The sequence below is a fragment of the Cololabis saira genome, chromosome 15 (assembly GCF_033807715.1).
Source record: "Cololabis saira isolate AMF1-May2022 chromosome 15, fColSai1.1, whole genome shotgun sequence".
Classification (NCBI taxonomy): domain Eukaryota; kingdom Metazoa; phylum Chordata; class Actinopteri; order Beloniformes; family Belonidae; genus Cololabis; species Cololabis saira.
The window spans coordinates 31,913,819-31,931,628 of record NC_084601.1 but is presented as its reverse complement, the minus strand read 5'-3'; the positions used below and the strand labels follow the sequence as shown (position 1 = coordinate 31,931,628).

At 40.8% G+C, this 17,810-nt stretch overlaps 1 protein-coding gene across 3 annotated transcripts in view; it reads left to right on the top strand.

The window, feature by feature from the left end:
- Nucleotides 1-17,810, top strand: part of pvrl2l (PVR cell adhesion molecule related 2 like) — a 480,113-nt gene that overhangs the window by 218,396 nt on the left and 243,907 nt on the right. For all 3 annotated transcript variants that reach the window (XM_061741374.1, XM_061741373.1, XM_061741372.1), the window contains exons 5-6: nt 13,215-13,332; nt 15,071-15,219. In XM_061741374.1, the coding sequence (XP_061597358.1) occupies nt 13,215-13,332; nt 15,071-15,219 (267 nt within the window). The remainder of the gene's footprint in view (nt 1-13,214; nt 13,333-15,070; nt 15,220-17,810) is intronic.

Sequence of the window (17,810 nt, the reverse complement as noted above, 5' to 3'; positions counted from 1 at the left end):
TTGTTAGATTAGATATTTACTACATGTACAGAACCATTTTGAACTGTAAATGATGTACATGTTTGTACCTAAATAGATCCTTTCCTAACAGTGTCTTTTAACACGGCAGCAACTTTGCTGATTAAAACTGGACAGAACCAAGAGAAAATAACCGCTATTTATTTATCTATCTGTTTGAAATCTGCTTCTACCTACTTCTATCTGATAAAGAAGAAGTAGCGTATTCTTTTTTGCATTTATTTTGTCTTAGTTTTTTTTATAATTCCGGTTAGCACTGCCCCTAGCGGTGGAAGAAAAATCCACAGAATAGCCGCACCTTTGTATAAGCCGCACGGTTCAAAACCTAAGAAAAAAGTAGCGGCTTATAGTCCAGAAAATACGGGTACTTCAGTTTTGTTTGTGTTAAACTGAAGAAATGGTGGTACATCCACTCATTGATTTGTTCCATTTACTCAACGCTCCTATGGGCTCATTGTCTCCTGGTGATATTAAGTCTTTTGTATACGAAAGTATTCTCAACTCAAAAGTGAAGATGTTTGTCCAACAGGTAAAGTGTGATAGAAACATGATCATTCAGGACAAAGATTCTGAAAACGGGTATAGAGTAGACTCTGGCAGGGCAGCACAGTCACAGCTATCATCAGCTGAGGATCACATATATGACCCTGGCAGTGATGGGTGACATTATTTTCACAAGTGATTATTTTAACATGGAACTGAGGGATTCAGCATTCCTGCAGTTTTCTGGAAGTTTGTTCCAGATCTGTGGGGCATAGAAGCTACATTTTGCTTCTCCATGTTTGGTTCCGGTTCTGGGTGACGCAGGGCAGACCTGAACCACAACACTGGTTATATAGAGGGGATTTGCATGACGTCACAGATGCGACCTCACAGCGGGTTTCGCCCACTGAGTGGCAGAAAGACTGAGTGGCAGAAAGACTTTCAGTTTGAGCAACTTGAAAACATCTAAAATGGGAAAGAGCTGTTGTGCCATCAACTGTACTCATAGATTTAGCAAGAAATCTGAGTTATCGTTTTACAGACTGCCGAAAAATAAGCTTAAGAGAGACAAATGGATCGCTGCAATTCACAGAAACAACTGGATTCCAGGCACCGAAACGTGGATTTGCGGTTCCCAATTTGTATCAGGTAATGTTGGATTTTTGGGTAGCTAACGTTAAATAGTCAAATCATAAAGTTTGGTGACCTCATCACTTTAATTTCTACAACAAATCCTGCCTTGAAGTAGGACAAAGCGTCAAGACTTTTTCTTCCCTCCTAAAGGGAAGGCTTTCTTGCCACTGTTTGGCTTAAGGTTTTTCTCCCACTATAGGGAGTTTTTACCTGCCATTGTTTATGTTATGTTTATGTAATAATTGCCCGGGGGTCATGTTCTGGGTCTCTGGAAAGATCCTAAAGACAACATCCGTTGTATTAGATGCTTTATAAATAAAACTGAATCGAATTGAATTGAACACCTGAGAGGTGTGGGTGGTTGCTATGGCAACAGGTCCCTGATGTACTTTGGTCCTAAACCATTCAGTGATCTGTAAACTAACAGAAGTATTTTAAAGTCTATTCTCTGGGGTGCAGGGAGCCGATGTAACGACCTCAGAACTGGAATGATTTGGTCCACTTCCTTAGTTCTGGTTAGAACCCGGGCAGCAGCGTTTGGATCAGCTGTAGCCGTCTGATTGACTTTTCAGGCCGACCTGTGGAGACACTGTTGGAGTAATCAATGCGATAAACGCATGGATGAGTTTTTCAAGGTCCTGCTGAGACTTTACTCCTTTGATCCTTGAGATGTTCTTCAGGTGATAGAAGGACGACTTTTTAATTGTTTTAATGTCTCTGAAAGTTCACCTCTGAGACCATGACTACACAACATATTTCAGGCCTTATCAGTGGTTTGTAGCTGTAATAGCTGAAGCTGTGTGCTGACTCGTCAACGCTTTGTTTGTGTTAAACTGAAGAAAATGATGGTACATCCACTCTTTGATCTTTTTCCATCTACTCAACGCTCCTATTAGGTTGTTTAGCGTGACGTCATTTCTAGGCTGACGTCACGTCCGGGTCCGACCCGGCTTACAGGCATAGCAGGCACCGTTGTAAACAACATGTTTGAACCCGTGAATCTCTTTACTATAACCTCCTTTTTCAGAAAGGAATCATCGAGGGTTAAAAAGGGTCTTAACGCTTTCAACTCGAATAGAGTTATTACATTTAATACAGAGTTAATACAGTTCCATTGCTTTATTTTTTATTGCACTGTCCATACTGGTTGCGAGCGGCGCAGCGCGACGCAGCGCCGTTTTGAGCTGAACATTTGTCGGGCGCCCTGTTTCTATTTTCTTCCTGTCGCTGGCGTTGAAAGCCGGTTGAAAGCACTGTAGGAAACAGTCATTTCAATACAAGAACCTCAATAAAGTGGCAGCTGCTGGAGGGAGATCGCCAGTGAGCTGGAAGGTTCTGATAAGATAATAAGATATAATAATAAGAATCTTATTAGGGCTTAATTTGTGTCAGATTCTGCTGGAACAAGATCCGGCACCTCTTTTTATCCATATTCCCGTGTTTTATTTCTCATTGAAGTTCATAGATCGCCTGTTTGTCTATTTCGGATGCATTTAATCAGAAAAAAAGAGAAGAGGGCCTTTTTCTCTGCGCTCCCTGCGCTGCGCGTCCCCGTCACCGTCACCAGCGGTTTTCCAAATCCAACTCAGCCTGGATCATTTCTCGTGTCCTCTGCTTTTTCCCCACATCCCAGTAATGATCTGACATGCTGACATGTTTGCTGCATTTAACACCACACGCCCCTCACTCACGCTGTTCGCTGTTTGATTGCGTCACCACACGTCGTTATTAATTGTTGGTTTTTTTCCCCACTTACAGGACCTTTTCTCTCCCTCCCGATGTTCCGGGACCTATATAATAATAAGATAGTATTTCTTTCTGCCACTTTATTGAGGTTTTTGTGGTGAAATGAGGAGGAATCATAGAGATAATACTCATTTCAACTAACTGGATCAGCCGTTCCTCATCATGACTGTTTCCTACAGCGCTTTCAACGCGAGTGACAGGAAGAAAATAGAAGAACATTTAAATATCACAATATCAAGCTTGTCAGCCTTTTAAAAAGCGAGTTTCAGCTGTCAATCAAAAGAACGTGGGGGCCGATAACGCGTTCAGTGTTTCAGGACAGAGCGCGTCCGATGCCACGCAGAGCGACGCTCGCGTGCAGTTATGACAAGGTGTAAGTGTTAAGTAGCCTAATGTAAGTTAAGTAAGTTAAGTTAAGTTAATGTAATGTAAGTTATTAAGGTAAGTGGCAGGAAAGCACTGCTTTAGTCTCAGATCTGTTGAAACAGAGAGGTACACAGCACTGTCACAACATCTGTCTGGCCCCGGAAATGACTGACGAGGACGCGCGTGACGTAGGCACTAAACAACCTAATGGGCTCATTGTCTCCTGGTGACATTAAGTCTTTTGTATATAAAACTATTCTCAACTCAAATGTGAAGATGTTTGCCCAACAGGTAAAGTTTGATAGAAACATGATCATTCAGGACAATGATTCTGAAAACGCCAGTAAATCTCCATCTAGCAGCGTGATAACTGTTATTCAGGAATCTGCCACCTCAGGTTATAGCTGCTGTTAGTTACTGAATATTGGGGGTACTTAGTGTTGCCCACATGATTTATCTATTTATTTGTTTATTTGCTTGTTTAGTTTTTCCTCTTTTTTGCTTCAAATTTAATTTGAAGATTTATTTTCCAAATGCCAAGACCCACTATTATCACATTTTTGTATTTATTCATTTATTTTTCTTTTTACACCAAAAATATAAGGGGCATGGCCTTTTGCACATAACTCTAATAACATTGCTGATTTAGTTGCTGAATTATTTATTCAAATTGCAAATTGCTGTTTGCAAAAATTACAAATACATTTTGTATTTATTTTGGTGCAAAGTTTCAGTCCCAACAATGTATTAACGGATGTGTTTTCATAAAAATATCAGATTAAATATATTGTGTCCGATTCACTCAGCCTAATCAGTTGTAGGATATTTTATATTCTTGTTGGTTGTGCAACAGGGCTGGGGATGGATTCAAATGTCAAGAATCGATTCTATTCAGATTCTTAAAGGGGACCTATTATGAAAAACACGTTTTTTCTTGCTTTAACATATATAAAGTGGTCTCCCCTCAGCCTGCCAACTCAGAGAAGTGTGATGTGGATCTACGAGCCGTTCAGATTCTGCTCCTGTCGTTACGTAACGACGGGCGCGATTTACATAGGTTGTCCTCCGATGCGTGAAACCACGCCCACAACTAAGTCCGCCGGCCGGAGCTTCCGCCATTTTTTCGTAGCGGTGTATCGCGTCATTCAGGCAGCCAATCAGCACAGAGCCTCATTATCATAGCCCCGCCCACTCCGAATCCCGCATAGATAATGAGGTTAGAGAATGGGAAGATAAAGACATGGTTTAGAGGCTGAATTTCTAATTTATTTAGCAAAAGCAATCAAAAGCTTGTTTTTAAGACATTGAAGGCCTGTTTAAAATAGGTATTACATGCCATAATAGGTCCCCTTTAAAATTCAGAATTGATTATCAAGATTTGATTTGATCTGATTCGATTCCTTTATCCATTTGGGTTAGTATTATTAAAACTGTGTTTTGAGCTGTTGCATGAATTATATGACGCTGTAGTTATGCAACATATTAATACTAGTATTATACTGAGATTCAACAGCAAGTTTTGGCAGCTAATGACGGCTGTAAGGACCAATCACCTCCCAGGTCCAGGGAAGCAAACGTATGAAATCGGTTTTATTTTTTACCACATTCCATTTTAATTTTTTTCATTTTTGGTCTATTTCGGTTTTTAATCTTTGAGAATTTGGTTTTTAGCATTTTATGCAAATGTGACCACAAGACATTATATAAAGTAATGAAATATAGACAATGTATACAATTATAACTGAAAACTTTAACGTTTTCATACCTTTAAACATATTTAAAGGCAAAAACATGGCGCCAGTTATTCTCATGTCCAACAAAACATTCCTTTTTTGGGGCATAAAAAAAAAAATAAAAAAAGTTGTAATGTAATGATGAAAAACAAAAAATCGATCTTAGACATACAAATCAATTTTTAGGAATTAATATGAGAATCGATTTAGAATCAGAAAATCTATTTTTTCAACACAGGCCTATTGTACAACCATCAATACATTCATTAATTTCCCTCCAACTAGAAGCAGCAGCTTCAGAAATCTACTGTAGCGTCATCACCACTGCTCTCAGCCTCAGCTCTAAGAGCTTTTTGTAGTCTGAAGCACAGACACAGCTTCTCACCGGGATGTTGCACTTGTCTTTTTTAGCCATAAATTCACAAGCATCCACGAAAAAAGCTTCTGACTGATTAGAGGACAGTTTCAACCTCATAAATTACTGGGATGTTCCAGTTAGATGCAAGTCACTGACCCACCCATCCCTCCTTCTCCGCTGTCAGTTGTTACATCCAGCTGTCCCCCGTTCAAGCTTTCTTACCACTGCTCCGCCATACCACTTTCTTCCATTTAATTCATGCATTAATGTCCTCAGAAAGTTAATGACGGATGAAAAAGCCTGCAGGGGATGTGTCTTTAATTACTCTGAAACCAGCAAAGGAAGCAAAGGATATGGACGGATTGAAAAAGACCCAGTTGTCTTCAACCTCAAACGCAAATCACAACTGTTAGACCTTTGCTTTGTCAGTGTGGCAGCCCCAGTGACACTAATGGAGGGGCATCACTTGGCGTTTTCTAATCTTGAATGAATTAATAAGGACCTGACATAAACACATGATCCTCACTGATCCTCGCTTAACCTCTCTAATAACGAATATACAGTATGTTACTTAGCAAATGGCTTGTCATAGTCACATTGCTGCACTCCTTCCATTACAGCATGCCCTCATTTAGTTTTGTTTTGTAGACCATTTCTGATTCTCCACGCATCCTCAAGGTTCTGTGTCCACTGTTTTTCCTTATATGTTAATTTTTGGTTTGTAGCTGTAATAGCTGAAGCTGTGTGCTGACTCGTCAACGCTTTGTTTGTGTTAAACTGAAGAAAATGATGGTACATCCACTCTTTGATCTTTTTCCATCTACTCAACACTCCTATGGGCTCATTGTCTCCTGGTGACATTAAGGGCCTGATTTACTAAAGGTTTGCGTGCGTAAAAACCTGTGCAAACTTGACAGCACCCGCAAACCAAAGTGCCAGCTGATCTACTAACAGCGTGCAAAGAGGATTGCGTCTCTGAAATGCGCAAAATTGCACACGCAATCCATTTAGTACTTTTGCCCTGATGAATAATCAATATGGGGCGTACCCGGCAGAAATCCTAAATACTGGGAGGGGAAGATGCAAATTGGTCCATTTACCACGCGCAATGAGATTTACCAAGCCTGAAAGTAATTGCGCGTATTGTGATTGCGTCTGTATTTAATACGTTCGAAAGGAAGGTGCTAATCTGCTGCTGCTGTTATTGTGGCAAGGAGGCGACATCCAAAATCAAAGAATACGCAGAGAGAGAGTCTTTATTCTGCTGCATGCTATTTTAAAAATGGTTGCACAAGTTTTATTAAAGGCCACTTTTTCTTTAGTTCGCCTTATATCTTGCCACCTTCTCTTATTGTGCCCCCCTCCACTCGCCCACAAGCAGGCCAAGCCTTTGTGCCAAAACTTTGTATTTTATTGATTACTTATCTTATTGAACATGAAATCATCCTTCGTAAATTACATTTAATTAAAACCCGTGCTTATTAATCACAAAACACAGGTTAAACATCATGACCAAATCCGCTCCGACCCGCTGTGTCAGGATCAGCGCAGAGACTGCAGCTTCGCCTGAATTATGCTTCTGCGTTAAATCGACGGCCATATGATGGTCCCGTCTGTCACACATTTACTGTCAGTGTTTGCTATATAATATATAATATTTGCAATATACTGTGGACATCTGAATAAAAACTTAACTCATAAATAGATGAATCAAAGCGCTCTCCAGCTCTGTGTCTGATTGTCTTTTTCTCCTCAGATCATGCCGAGCACCGCGGGGTCACGCAAACCCGACCAATTAAATATTAAAATCAAATTCAGTCCTGTGGCCCGTTTTTCTATTTCGTATTTTTGATCTGTGCCTAAAATTGAAATATGAAAAACCAGACGTTTTTCCGTTTTTTGTCTTACCAACTGCATTTATTCTATCGCAGGTTTTCTCCGATATTGCGTTTCTTTTGGTAATGTTTACATTTATTTGCTGTAGTTCATTAATGTGTTTATTTGCCTCTTCCACTAATATCTCTAACTCCAACTCGTCAAATTTCATTTTGCGCTTGTGACTTGTGACTGTGCATTCCATCCAGACTCTCCATGGCGCAGATCTGCGCTCGCAAACCTTAAGACACGCAACACCTCATTTAAATACTGCTGTTTGCACCTGTTATCAATTGCGCACGCAATCTTAGTTGATCACCCGCAAACCACACGCAAACAGCACGCGCAAACTTTTTCAGTGGACACGCAATTTAGTACTCTTTATTTAGGATCTTAGTAAATCGGGCCCTATGTCAACAGATAAAGCAGATGCCTGTCTCAACTCCCAATGTGCGATTAAAAGCGAAAACAGTTATTAAGAAGTGACTTGCAAAAAATTACTAGAGAGAATTGTCATCTTTTGGTTTTTTCAGGACTAAAATGTTCAGACATCATCAATACTGTTTCATTAAAACCATTAAATCCCCTGTCAGTTTGCAATAGATTAAAATATTACAAAGGTTCTGCTTGGCTTCTAAAAGATTTCAGGATGCTGATACTGTGTAACCTGCTTGCTGTTTATTTGCAAATATGGAACAGATTATCTCCATTCAGCCCAGTTTTATAAGATCCAGTTCATAGACCCAGATGCACATTTGCACAATAAGAATAATGACAGACACACACAGCTGTTGGTAGAAATAACAATGAATGTACATTTGTGAAGTTATTGCCAGCCTGACTGATACAGTCACGTACAAATGGAAATACTGCCCATCTAGCTATGAGATTATCATTATGGATCTGACGGAGGTGGATCTAGTATGGATAAGTGTGCTGTATTTGAAATTACAGTCTTGCTCACCATTATTGGCATCCCTTCATGTTTAGCATAACTGAGTCAATATCTTCAGAAATAAATGGAAAACATACCAAATTTATATCAGTAGGATCTTTTAACTTAAGGTCCAAAGTAATACAATTGTTATGTCAACATAGATATTGTAATTCCAAAGGAAAAAACTGAAAACCAGCATGTGCATTAACATTGGCACCCCTCCTTAATATTTGGTTGCACACACTTTGGCAGCGATGACAGCCTCCAAACATTTTGCATTATTCTTATGCTCTTGAACATTTGCAGGGTTCTTTTCTCTAATGGCAGATTTCAGCTCTTTCAATTGGATTGATATCAGGACTCATTGCTGGACATTTCTGCATTCCTGCTGGTTTTGGAGGTGTGTTTTGGGTCTTTATCTTGCCGGAGGACCCATCATCTCAACCCCAAACCCAGTTTCCTTACACGGGGCAAGACCTTTCACTCTGGAATGGCTTGATAATCTTCTGATTTCATGATGCATGTGATACAGTCAAGGCCTCCAGTACCAGATGCAGCAAAGCAGCCCCACAGCATTATGGATCCTCCACCATGCTTGACTGTTGGTATGGTGTTCTTTTCCTTAAAGCAGGGGTCTTCAACCTTTTTATCCCAGGGACCCCTTGGATGAGAGAAAAACAGAGCAGGAACCCCTGCTTGTAATTAGGGCCTGAGCGACATTTTTCTCATTTTTATTTTTGCTTTTTGCCCCCCTAAACTTGCCCCAAAAGTCACCAAATTTTGCACGCAAGCCAGGCCTGGCGAAAAATGTGATATTTAATGGTGTGCATTAATGGACATGGCCTAATGGCACACCTGTATCATGTCGCAAGTTAATGACGGCCATGAGTGCGAGGGCCCGTTCATCACTGCTTGCAACTTTAATTCTTATTTGTTCCCTTTTTTTTAATGTGTCTCAAGCATCTCGATCTCGGTCTCCGTGAAATTTCGCTTTCTGATCTGCCCTGCCATGATTTTTGAGTGTAAAACACCATTGATCAGCAGGCTCATTTATATGCAAAAACAGTCATGAAGTACTTTGCATTCACCATTCGTGGTAGAAAGTGGCCGTGTAGAGGGCGGGATATGAGGCGAATTCACCTGCACAACCTTCCAGGCGGACTGTGATTTATAAAGAGAACATTGCGTGCAGGTGTGCGTGCACACAGTTTTATAAATCAGGATGTTTTTTGTGCGCACGCCATTTTCGGCTTTTGAGCGCACGTACACTTTTACTATGAATCCTAGGCACTCTTTTATAAATGAATCCCCAGGTCTTTTATATGTTTGACGTGGTGGTCTTTCCACCATTCACACCAACCCTCCAATACTTCTGTCATCAATCCCCACCCCCCGGGAGGTTCTTGACAGTTTCATTCCTGGAAAGCTTCTTAATAACATTACGCACCCTTGAAACAGGAATAGAAAGGTCTTTGGAGATGACCTTATGCCCTTTCGTCTTGTGCTTGCAAATAGCATTTCTGGTGTCCTCAGACATCTCCTTTGTCTTTACCATTGTCATACATGAAGAGGGAATATCAGGTAGCTTTTTAAAACACCAAAATGATCATTTATTGGCTATTTCATGTCAGGTGGGTGGAGAATATTCATCACAGGTGATCCTCATTTGTAATGTGCAACAGCTGAGCCAAATTAGGTTTCCATACTGATTTGCAGCAAAGGGTGACAATACCATTGTAGTAAATTATGGAGAAAAACATAAACAATGGCAATGTGTTGGAACTATAGCAGAGATAGGCCCGGTACACACCAAGGCTTTCCCAGGCCAGTTGAGAGATATCATCTATCCAGTCTGTCCTCCGTCTGCCGTACCTGCACTCCTTTCTTCACCTTTCTTCCACCTGCTCCCTCCTCTCACCTCAGATCACAGTGCCATCTATAAACCTCACAGTCCATGGAGAGTCCTCAGCGCTCGTCTTTGGTGCAGTCCCACTCCCACTCGAAAAACCTCTGTTAAACTTGAGTTATGGTTCTGCGTCAAAAGGACGCCGTGCCTACGGCGTGTGGTACGCGTCGACGCAGACCACACGCCGTCACTGACGCCGTCACTGACGCCGTCACTGACGCCGTCACTGACGTCACCTCCCGAAAATTGTAACTACACGTCGAGGCGACGCAGACCACACGCAGACCGAGAGGGCTGTGATTGGTTCGCTTGGAAGCAACGCATTTCCGGTTTCTGGTTTGAAGCAGTCGTGAACTTTCAGCGCTCTTTTCTTCGTGTATGTGTGATTTTTTTTTTTTTTTTTTTTTTTTGCACAATAGTTGTCCTTATCTCTTTCATTCACTGTGACCGGAAAAAGTCAGATAAACCATTCAGGAAAAGAGCAAATTAGCGGTCGCGGGAGGTTGTCATAGTTGTCAAATTCTCAAAACACACACACACACAGCCACACAAACATATACATACACACACACACACACACAGCCACAAAGACATGTACACACACACGTACGAACACACATATACACACACACACACACACACACACACACACACACACACACGCGCATGATCATATACATACACGCATACACACACATAGACATACACACTGGCTTGTTCACCTGCATGCTGGCTCTGTAGTTTTTGGGGTTAGGTAGCGGTAGCGGTAGCTTAGCTCAGACTGCGATCAGATCTCAAGATTTGGGTCGATTGCTGTTCGTGTTTTGGTCGGCTCCGTGCCGGTTTCGTGTTTTGTTCGTGGTTTTTTTGTTGCAGATTTCCAGTGCTTGACGTGTGTTTCCGTGTGTTCCTGCTTCCTGGATTGGCAGTGGATGCCCCCCCCCCAAAAAAAAAAAAAATCACTGGGTTTGTATGTGTATATTTATGTATGTGTATGCATATGTATGCGTATATATATGTATATATATTAAATATAGTAATAATGCACATATATATACCTTTGGTTTCTACCGTCATGGTATCAATCATTAATGTGTGCAGACAAGGTAGAAAAAAAAAAAAAAAGATCCATCAAATTCTAAGGAGAAAGGTGAGATATTCATTTAGTCATGGGACATCAACTTTGAAGAATTTATCTTGAGATTAGATGTGTTTGTAGTCTAGCTACAACTGATCTTATGCCTTTCATGAAGCTTTGAGTAGTTAACACAGGAGGTGTTTTTGGTAAAAAACACAAATACATGGTCGCAGCTGATAATCAAGAGTGGCCAGACGCCTCTTCACATTAACATTTCAATTCTTACAGCCTTTGTTCACAAGCACTGCACATCCTCCTTTCCTCACTCTTTTCATTCTGTCTGCCTGTAGTGTGAAAATCTTGATAGTGAGAGATTGTGGCACATGTGCACATGCAGGGGATATACTTCTATTTATGAAAACAGTCATTCAAGGAAGTCGGTGCTCACAAAGATGGAGGAATAACAACACACGCACTGCGACACCTCACTGTGTATGTGTTAGTTTAGCGAAGGTGCGAAGGATCATGTCTACTGTCTGCTGTGTAGCTCAGATCAGCTTTTATAGGTCGGCACACTCGCAACACACACTTACCCTCCTCCTCCTCCTCCTCCTTCCTCTCAAAGCTCTGACCCTGTTCTCTCCTCACAGCCATCACTCTGTCTCACTCTTTATTCTTAAAGTATCTTTTTCTGTCTTTAGGGGTTTTTTTCATGAGAAACATGAAAGCAAAAAGCTACTGAGCCTTTCTCCTCCTTTTAACTTCCCACACGTCGCACCTTGGTTTGAATTAATTTTTACTTAAGACTCTCACATCAGCGACTAACTGATTTTCTCATCCTGCTGGGATTTGAATACTTTGATTTTAGGGGGAAACCTCCTCCAGGTAGCGCATTTCTCTTTTTGACAATGTCACATTTTTATTAGACCCAGCTGGCTTTACAAACGCACTCATACGCACAATGGCTCACGGGACTCTAGAGGTTCATTTTACTGTTTGGTATGATGCAACATGCTGATGCATATCAATCAAAGAGGCAGTCTGACGTCTGTCGTTTTCTTGTAAGTTCTTTTACTCTCCCTCATCACCTTCATCACAGTGCAGTGAATCCAAAACCACTTAATGTTGCAAAAAAACAAGAAAAATGTTGTTTGGACTGTGATTCAACAATTTTATACATTTTTATAATCCTCCAGCAAAAGCACAGTAAACTAGAATCCACAGTGATGAAGTCACAAACTGGTTTTTGGCAGAATGTATTCAATCCAGGAGTTAACACACTTGTGTAGCTTCAGTAAGTCTTGAAAGTCAAGCTTTGATTCCAGTTTATCTTTAATCATCACAGATAATGAGCAGTCTGATAAAAGGTACTACATACGATACAAATTAGGAATCAAGTCCCAAATAATTTCCAACTAGACCATAAATAAAAAAAAGACAAATGTTACTCAAGAGAAAAGATCCCTAAAACCTTTCCAGTCTTGTATTTTTTTGCAACTTTAGTTTTCCAAAGGCGTTGCTTCATGTCCGATTGGTTTCTCCGACCAGCTCCTTTTTCTTTATTGGTGATGGACGTGTTGGTGAATAAAAAGCATTTATTAATCAAAACTGCTTAAGAACAGCGTAAGATTTGTTCAAAACCAAGTGGCCATGAGATTAGCAGGAGATAATGGATATTATGGATAGCACTTAGGTCTGCATTCAATCACCTTGTCTTTCTATTTCACTAAAGCAAGCACAAGATGGTAATAGACTCAGCAATACTTTCCAAACCTTCCTGGGGAGATTTGCAGCTGTTTTAGTGAATTATGGGTCTATCTTGGGGCTTGATCCCAGGTGGACTTCCCCCAAAAAATAGTCCAGGGAGCTCTATTATCATTTTAACTGTTTTTCTTCCAACAAAACATCTTCCAGAATCACAGATACACACAAACCCCCACCACCACATGAACACAGCTGTTATTTGAGGCTTTCTGTCACTACTGTTAAGCGTAGCGGCACCTTTTACTTGACTTGGTAAACACCACGATACATCTTAAAGATCTCCATGTTTTGAGGTCTACAAACGCTTTGTCTTTCAGATCCCCCCTCCGTCTCCATAGAGGGCTACGACAACAACTGGTACGTTGGCCGTTCCGATGCCATGCTGCTCTGCCAGGCCAACGCCAACCCTGCACCGACTGCTGTCACCTGGACCTCGTAAGAATCTCACGCCGTCCACCTGCTCCTCTAAGAGCCTTTCACGTTACAGTATACAGTAATTACAACGTTTTACCTGCTTTAGTGATGATTTCTCAGCGACGGTTAAGTGCTGAATGAAATATATCATTAATTAATTAAATGTGTCATTAATTAATTAAAATTAGAATGAAATATGTCATTAATTAATTAAAATACAATTCATTTTAAGTAAAAATATATATTTATTATCTCAGCATTTAATTAATTAATGACACATTTAATTAATGATTTCGTGTTACGTGTGAATCATGAAATGTAAAACTGCATTTAATTAATTAATGACACATTTAATTAATGATTTCGTGTTGCTGAATCATGAAATGTAAATGTAAAACTGTCAGTTTCACTCGTCAAACTCAGTGGGCGGAGCTAACGCAAATCTAGTGGAATCCACTGCTTTGGTCTGAAACTGGAGGTGGAAGCCTTTCTAAACATGACAGCTGTGAGTTTGGAGGATTTTCGTGAACTTTGTAGAGAGTTGGTGAGCGATATCTTCGACCTTGCAGAGTATGTGGAAGCAGGATCTGCTGACCCCGAGCATGTAGCATGTAAAGCAGAGGAACTGCTCGAAGTTGTTGGAGTTATTTCTGCACTTTCCCATCTTGACTTGATGTGCAGGGGAACCAATGAGGTGTTTGGAATCCGCCCACTGAGTTTGACGAGTGAAACTGACAGTTTTACATTTACATTTCATGATTCAGCAACACGAAATCATTAATTAAATGTGTCATTAATTAATTAAATGCAGTTTTACATTTCATGATTCACACGTAACACGAAATCATTAATTAAATGTGTCATTAATTAATTAAATGCTGAGATAATAAATATATATTTTTACTTAAAATGAATTCGATTTTAATTAATTAATGACATATTTCATTCTAATTTTAATTAATTAATGACACATTTAATTAATGATTTCGTTAATCATTAATTAAATGTGTCATTAATTAATTAAATGCTGAAATAATAAATATATATTTTTACTTAAAATGAATTCGATTTTAATTAATTAATGACATATTTCATTCTAATTTTAATTAATTAATGACACATTTAATAAATTAATGATATATTTCATTCCCATTTTAATTAACTAATGATGTATTTATTTATTTAATTTTGGCACAAAAAATCCTCCATAAATACCAAGTTTGGTACAACTTAAATCATTTATATGCATTTGAATCTTTTTTCTTTATTTTTAAACGTATATGTAAGGGGGATAAGGGGTGGGGTGGGGGCGGGGGTTGTTGAGGAGTGGCATCCGCTGGAAGTCTGAAATGAGAGAAACACAGGAAAACACACAACGGGCACACAAGCCTTTGTAATCTGCAAGAGAGAAAACAAAGAAAACAGAAGTGGGAACAGGCAGACACAAACAGCAACCATTCCAGTCTCTAAAACTGAATCAAGACTAGGCTACTGCGATTAGCCCTCAGGAAAACAAGGTTTTACCTGAACTGCAACTAGAGTGGGCAAGGAGGGCACAACCACGCCAGACCAGAAGCCGACAAGGGAGAAACCCAAACTCAACTCCAACTTTATTCTAATCTCTCAATCTCACGTCTTTTTTATCTTTTTTTTATTCATTTTTTCCTAATATTCCTCTTTTTTTCTTTCCTCCATCACTGATCGCGTTTCGTCCACTACCCCAAACATCTCCTTTTCCTCCTTTCTTCCTCCGTCTCAGGGCTTCCGGCTCTTTGCCAGAAACGGTGGTGGTGGATGACAACAAGCTGATGGTGAAGAAGGTGGACGATGCCGTCAACACCACGTTCATCTGCGAGGTCAAGAACAAGCGTGGGGTCAGCAGACACCAGATCACCACCTTCGTCATCGGTGAGTCGATAAAAACAGACAAACACGCACACCGACCCTGCCCCGGACAGAGGTGGGAGTCTTTACAGATGAGTTTGTACATCTTCACCGCCGGCACCCACAAACACATTCACTCACATACTGTTGCAACATGCTGATGTTTGTCCAGACGATCCGTGCAGGCGTACATGCACATGTGCAGTTTGACCAGTGTACCATGACACAGATGCACACCCCTCCTCCACCTACACGCAGGTGCACTCATGCCTGCACAGGAGATCAGATCTCCTCCTGTAACACGTGCTGGGATCAGGGCTGACCCGAGAGCTGCAGCCAAGCTGGTCTCTCTCCATTTTCACGCTGGATATATATCATTTATCAATATGTTTTTGTACTCTCCGCCCGACTTTGAGCAGGACCAGGTGGAGAGCTTTTGATTCACCCTTTTCCCACAGCGGGGCCAAATTGTAGGACGAGGGCCAGTGTTTATAGCATCAAATCGAAACCACTTTCCTTGAAATTGAGTTTTACGCAGCTATACAACGACTGTCTCCACTGGACATGTGTTAAATGTGGATTGTAGCGTTTGAGTCGTTGAGTGAACCATCATTACAGCGTTTTGGCCTTGCTGTGGTGCCTCAGTGCTGGGATTGTTGCAGGGTTTCCAAATCCTTTCCAAGGGTTCAAGTTGGTGTGAGCCAGTTTGCCACCCCCTCTCCCCCCTTTTCCTTTGTTTGTAGCCAAAAATATTGTTACTAACTTACTAACTTCCCGATTTCTCTCTTGAAATTCAATGAAATGCAATGCAACTCGCCCTTTTCACACTGTGGTAGTTGTTGGAATGATTATATTCCTCCTTGGTTAAATCACACAGATGAAACGGAGGTGGCTCGGCATCAATGTGTTCTTACGAAAATCAAGCCAGAGTCACTAAATCATCAAGTTTGTTGCATCATTTTTGCTGTAACACAAACCTTTGCTGTCAGCTGCTGGCCACCGGCCCTGATTTTGCATGTGGACACACGGGATGTTGATAATCAATGAAGATGCAATAGTTTCACCGTGATTGGCCTGTGTGAAAAGGGCTTGTGTTAATTGTGTCTCAATGCAGTCTGGATCTTTTCAAGTTTAGCAGCTGCTGGTTCTTTACTTCTCTTCTTCCCTCTGATGGTTTTGCACACTGACTCCACACACATTGTGTCCACATGCTGGTGACTGCAGGCCAGAAAGCAGGACTTCAAAACACCCGCCTGCTTGACTGCTGAAAATCCTCTTCTTCACTTTCCTCTTATTCATGTTCTTTTTCAAAGAATTAGTCGGAATAATCGCCAGGTTGAGCTTTACAGCAAAACATGATACAAACAAAACACTTTCTGTTCAGCCAAAAGAGAGGAAGAAAGCTACATTTAGAAAAATCCGTGGGAAAAACTGAGCTGAAGGTTTGAATAGTCTCCTCTGAAACTAAAGATGCTTTGTAGCCAGGCAGTGTGCCGGGATAGTGGGAGGTTCAGAAGTGGCTAAGCTGTTACTGTTCTTGCTAGAAGCGTAATACTTTGACTCAAAGTATAAAACAAGGGTGTGCTTTCACCTTCTAACACACACACACACACACACACACACACATAACACAAGGCTTAACTCGCCAAAACCTTCGCAGACGCATGTAAAACCTCCACAAAGTCTGCACGTACTTTGAACACTTTGTGGGCTCACATTTACACTTTTTGTTGTTTTGGTTTGATCTTTTTAAGTACCTGAGATCAAGGCCGCAGAATTTGTGATTTGTTCCTGATGTTTTATGGCTAGCTTACGTTTTGCAGCATGCTGAATCTCAGCAAAAACACGGTTAGTTGTCTGAATAAGCCGACCTGCTGTAGGCCGACAGAATGTTTTATCAAATGTAAACCTGGGATTTTAACCTTTCTTCACTCCAGACTGACTTCCCACAAGTGTGAGTGGAGTTACTGGAACGCTGCCTGGATACAAACAGGCTGATGAGTTTGTTCTCGATAGTTGAAGGCAGCACTGAGACATTTATTCATGCATAAAAGCTTCTTCTCACTATTGAATCGACTGTTTTATGTCTTCATATATTGTTTTTATGTTAAATAAAAATATGCATAAATCATAAATTATTCAGTTCAACAAGTTCTAGCTTGGCCTGAGTAAGTCTTAAAGGAGACGTATGACCTTTTTGTTTTCCTAAAAATGGTGGCTCACAGCAAGAAGGTTCCTGGTTCGACTCCTGGGCTTTTCTCTGTGGACTTTGCACGTTCTCCTCGTGCTTGTGTGGGTTTACCCCAGGAACTTCCTCCCACAGTCCAAAAACATGCATGTTTATTATTGATTCCCATAGGTGTGTGTGCAAGTGTCCATGGTTGTTAATGGACTGTCCAGGTGTTACTCCTGCCTCCCGCCTGTAATGAGCTGGGATAGGACTCTGTAGAAAATGAATGTTTTCTCAAAGTTAACACAATGTCCTGAATGAAATGTCCGTGACATGGAAATTCTGCAGAGATGCCATTCTCGCTCCGTGATTTCACGGTTCCCTGCAGACCAGAACCACTCATGAAGAACAACCTCCTCATGGCAGCGAACGCTGGACTGCTATC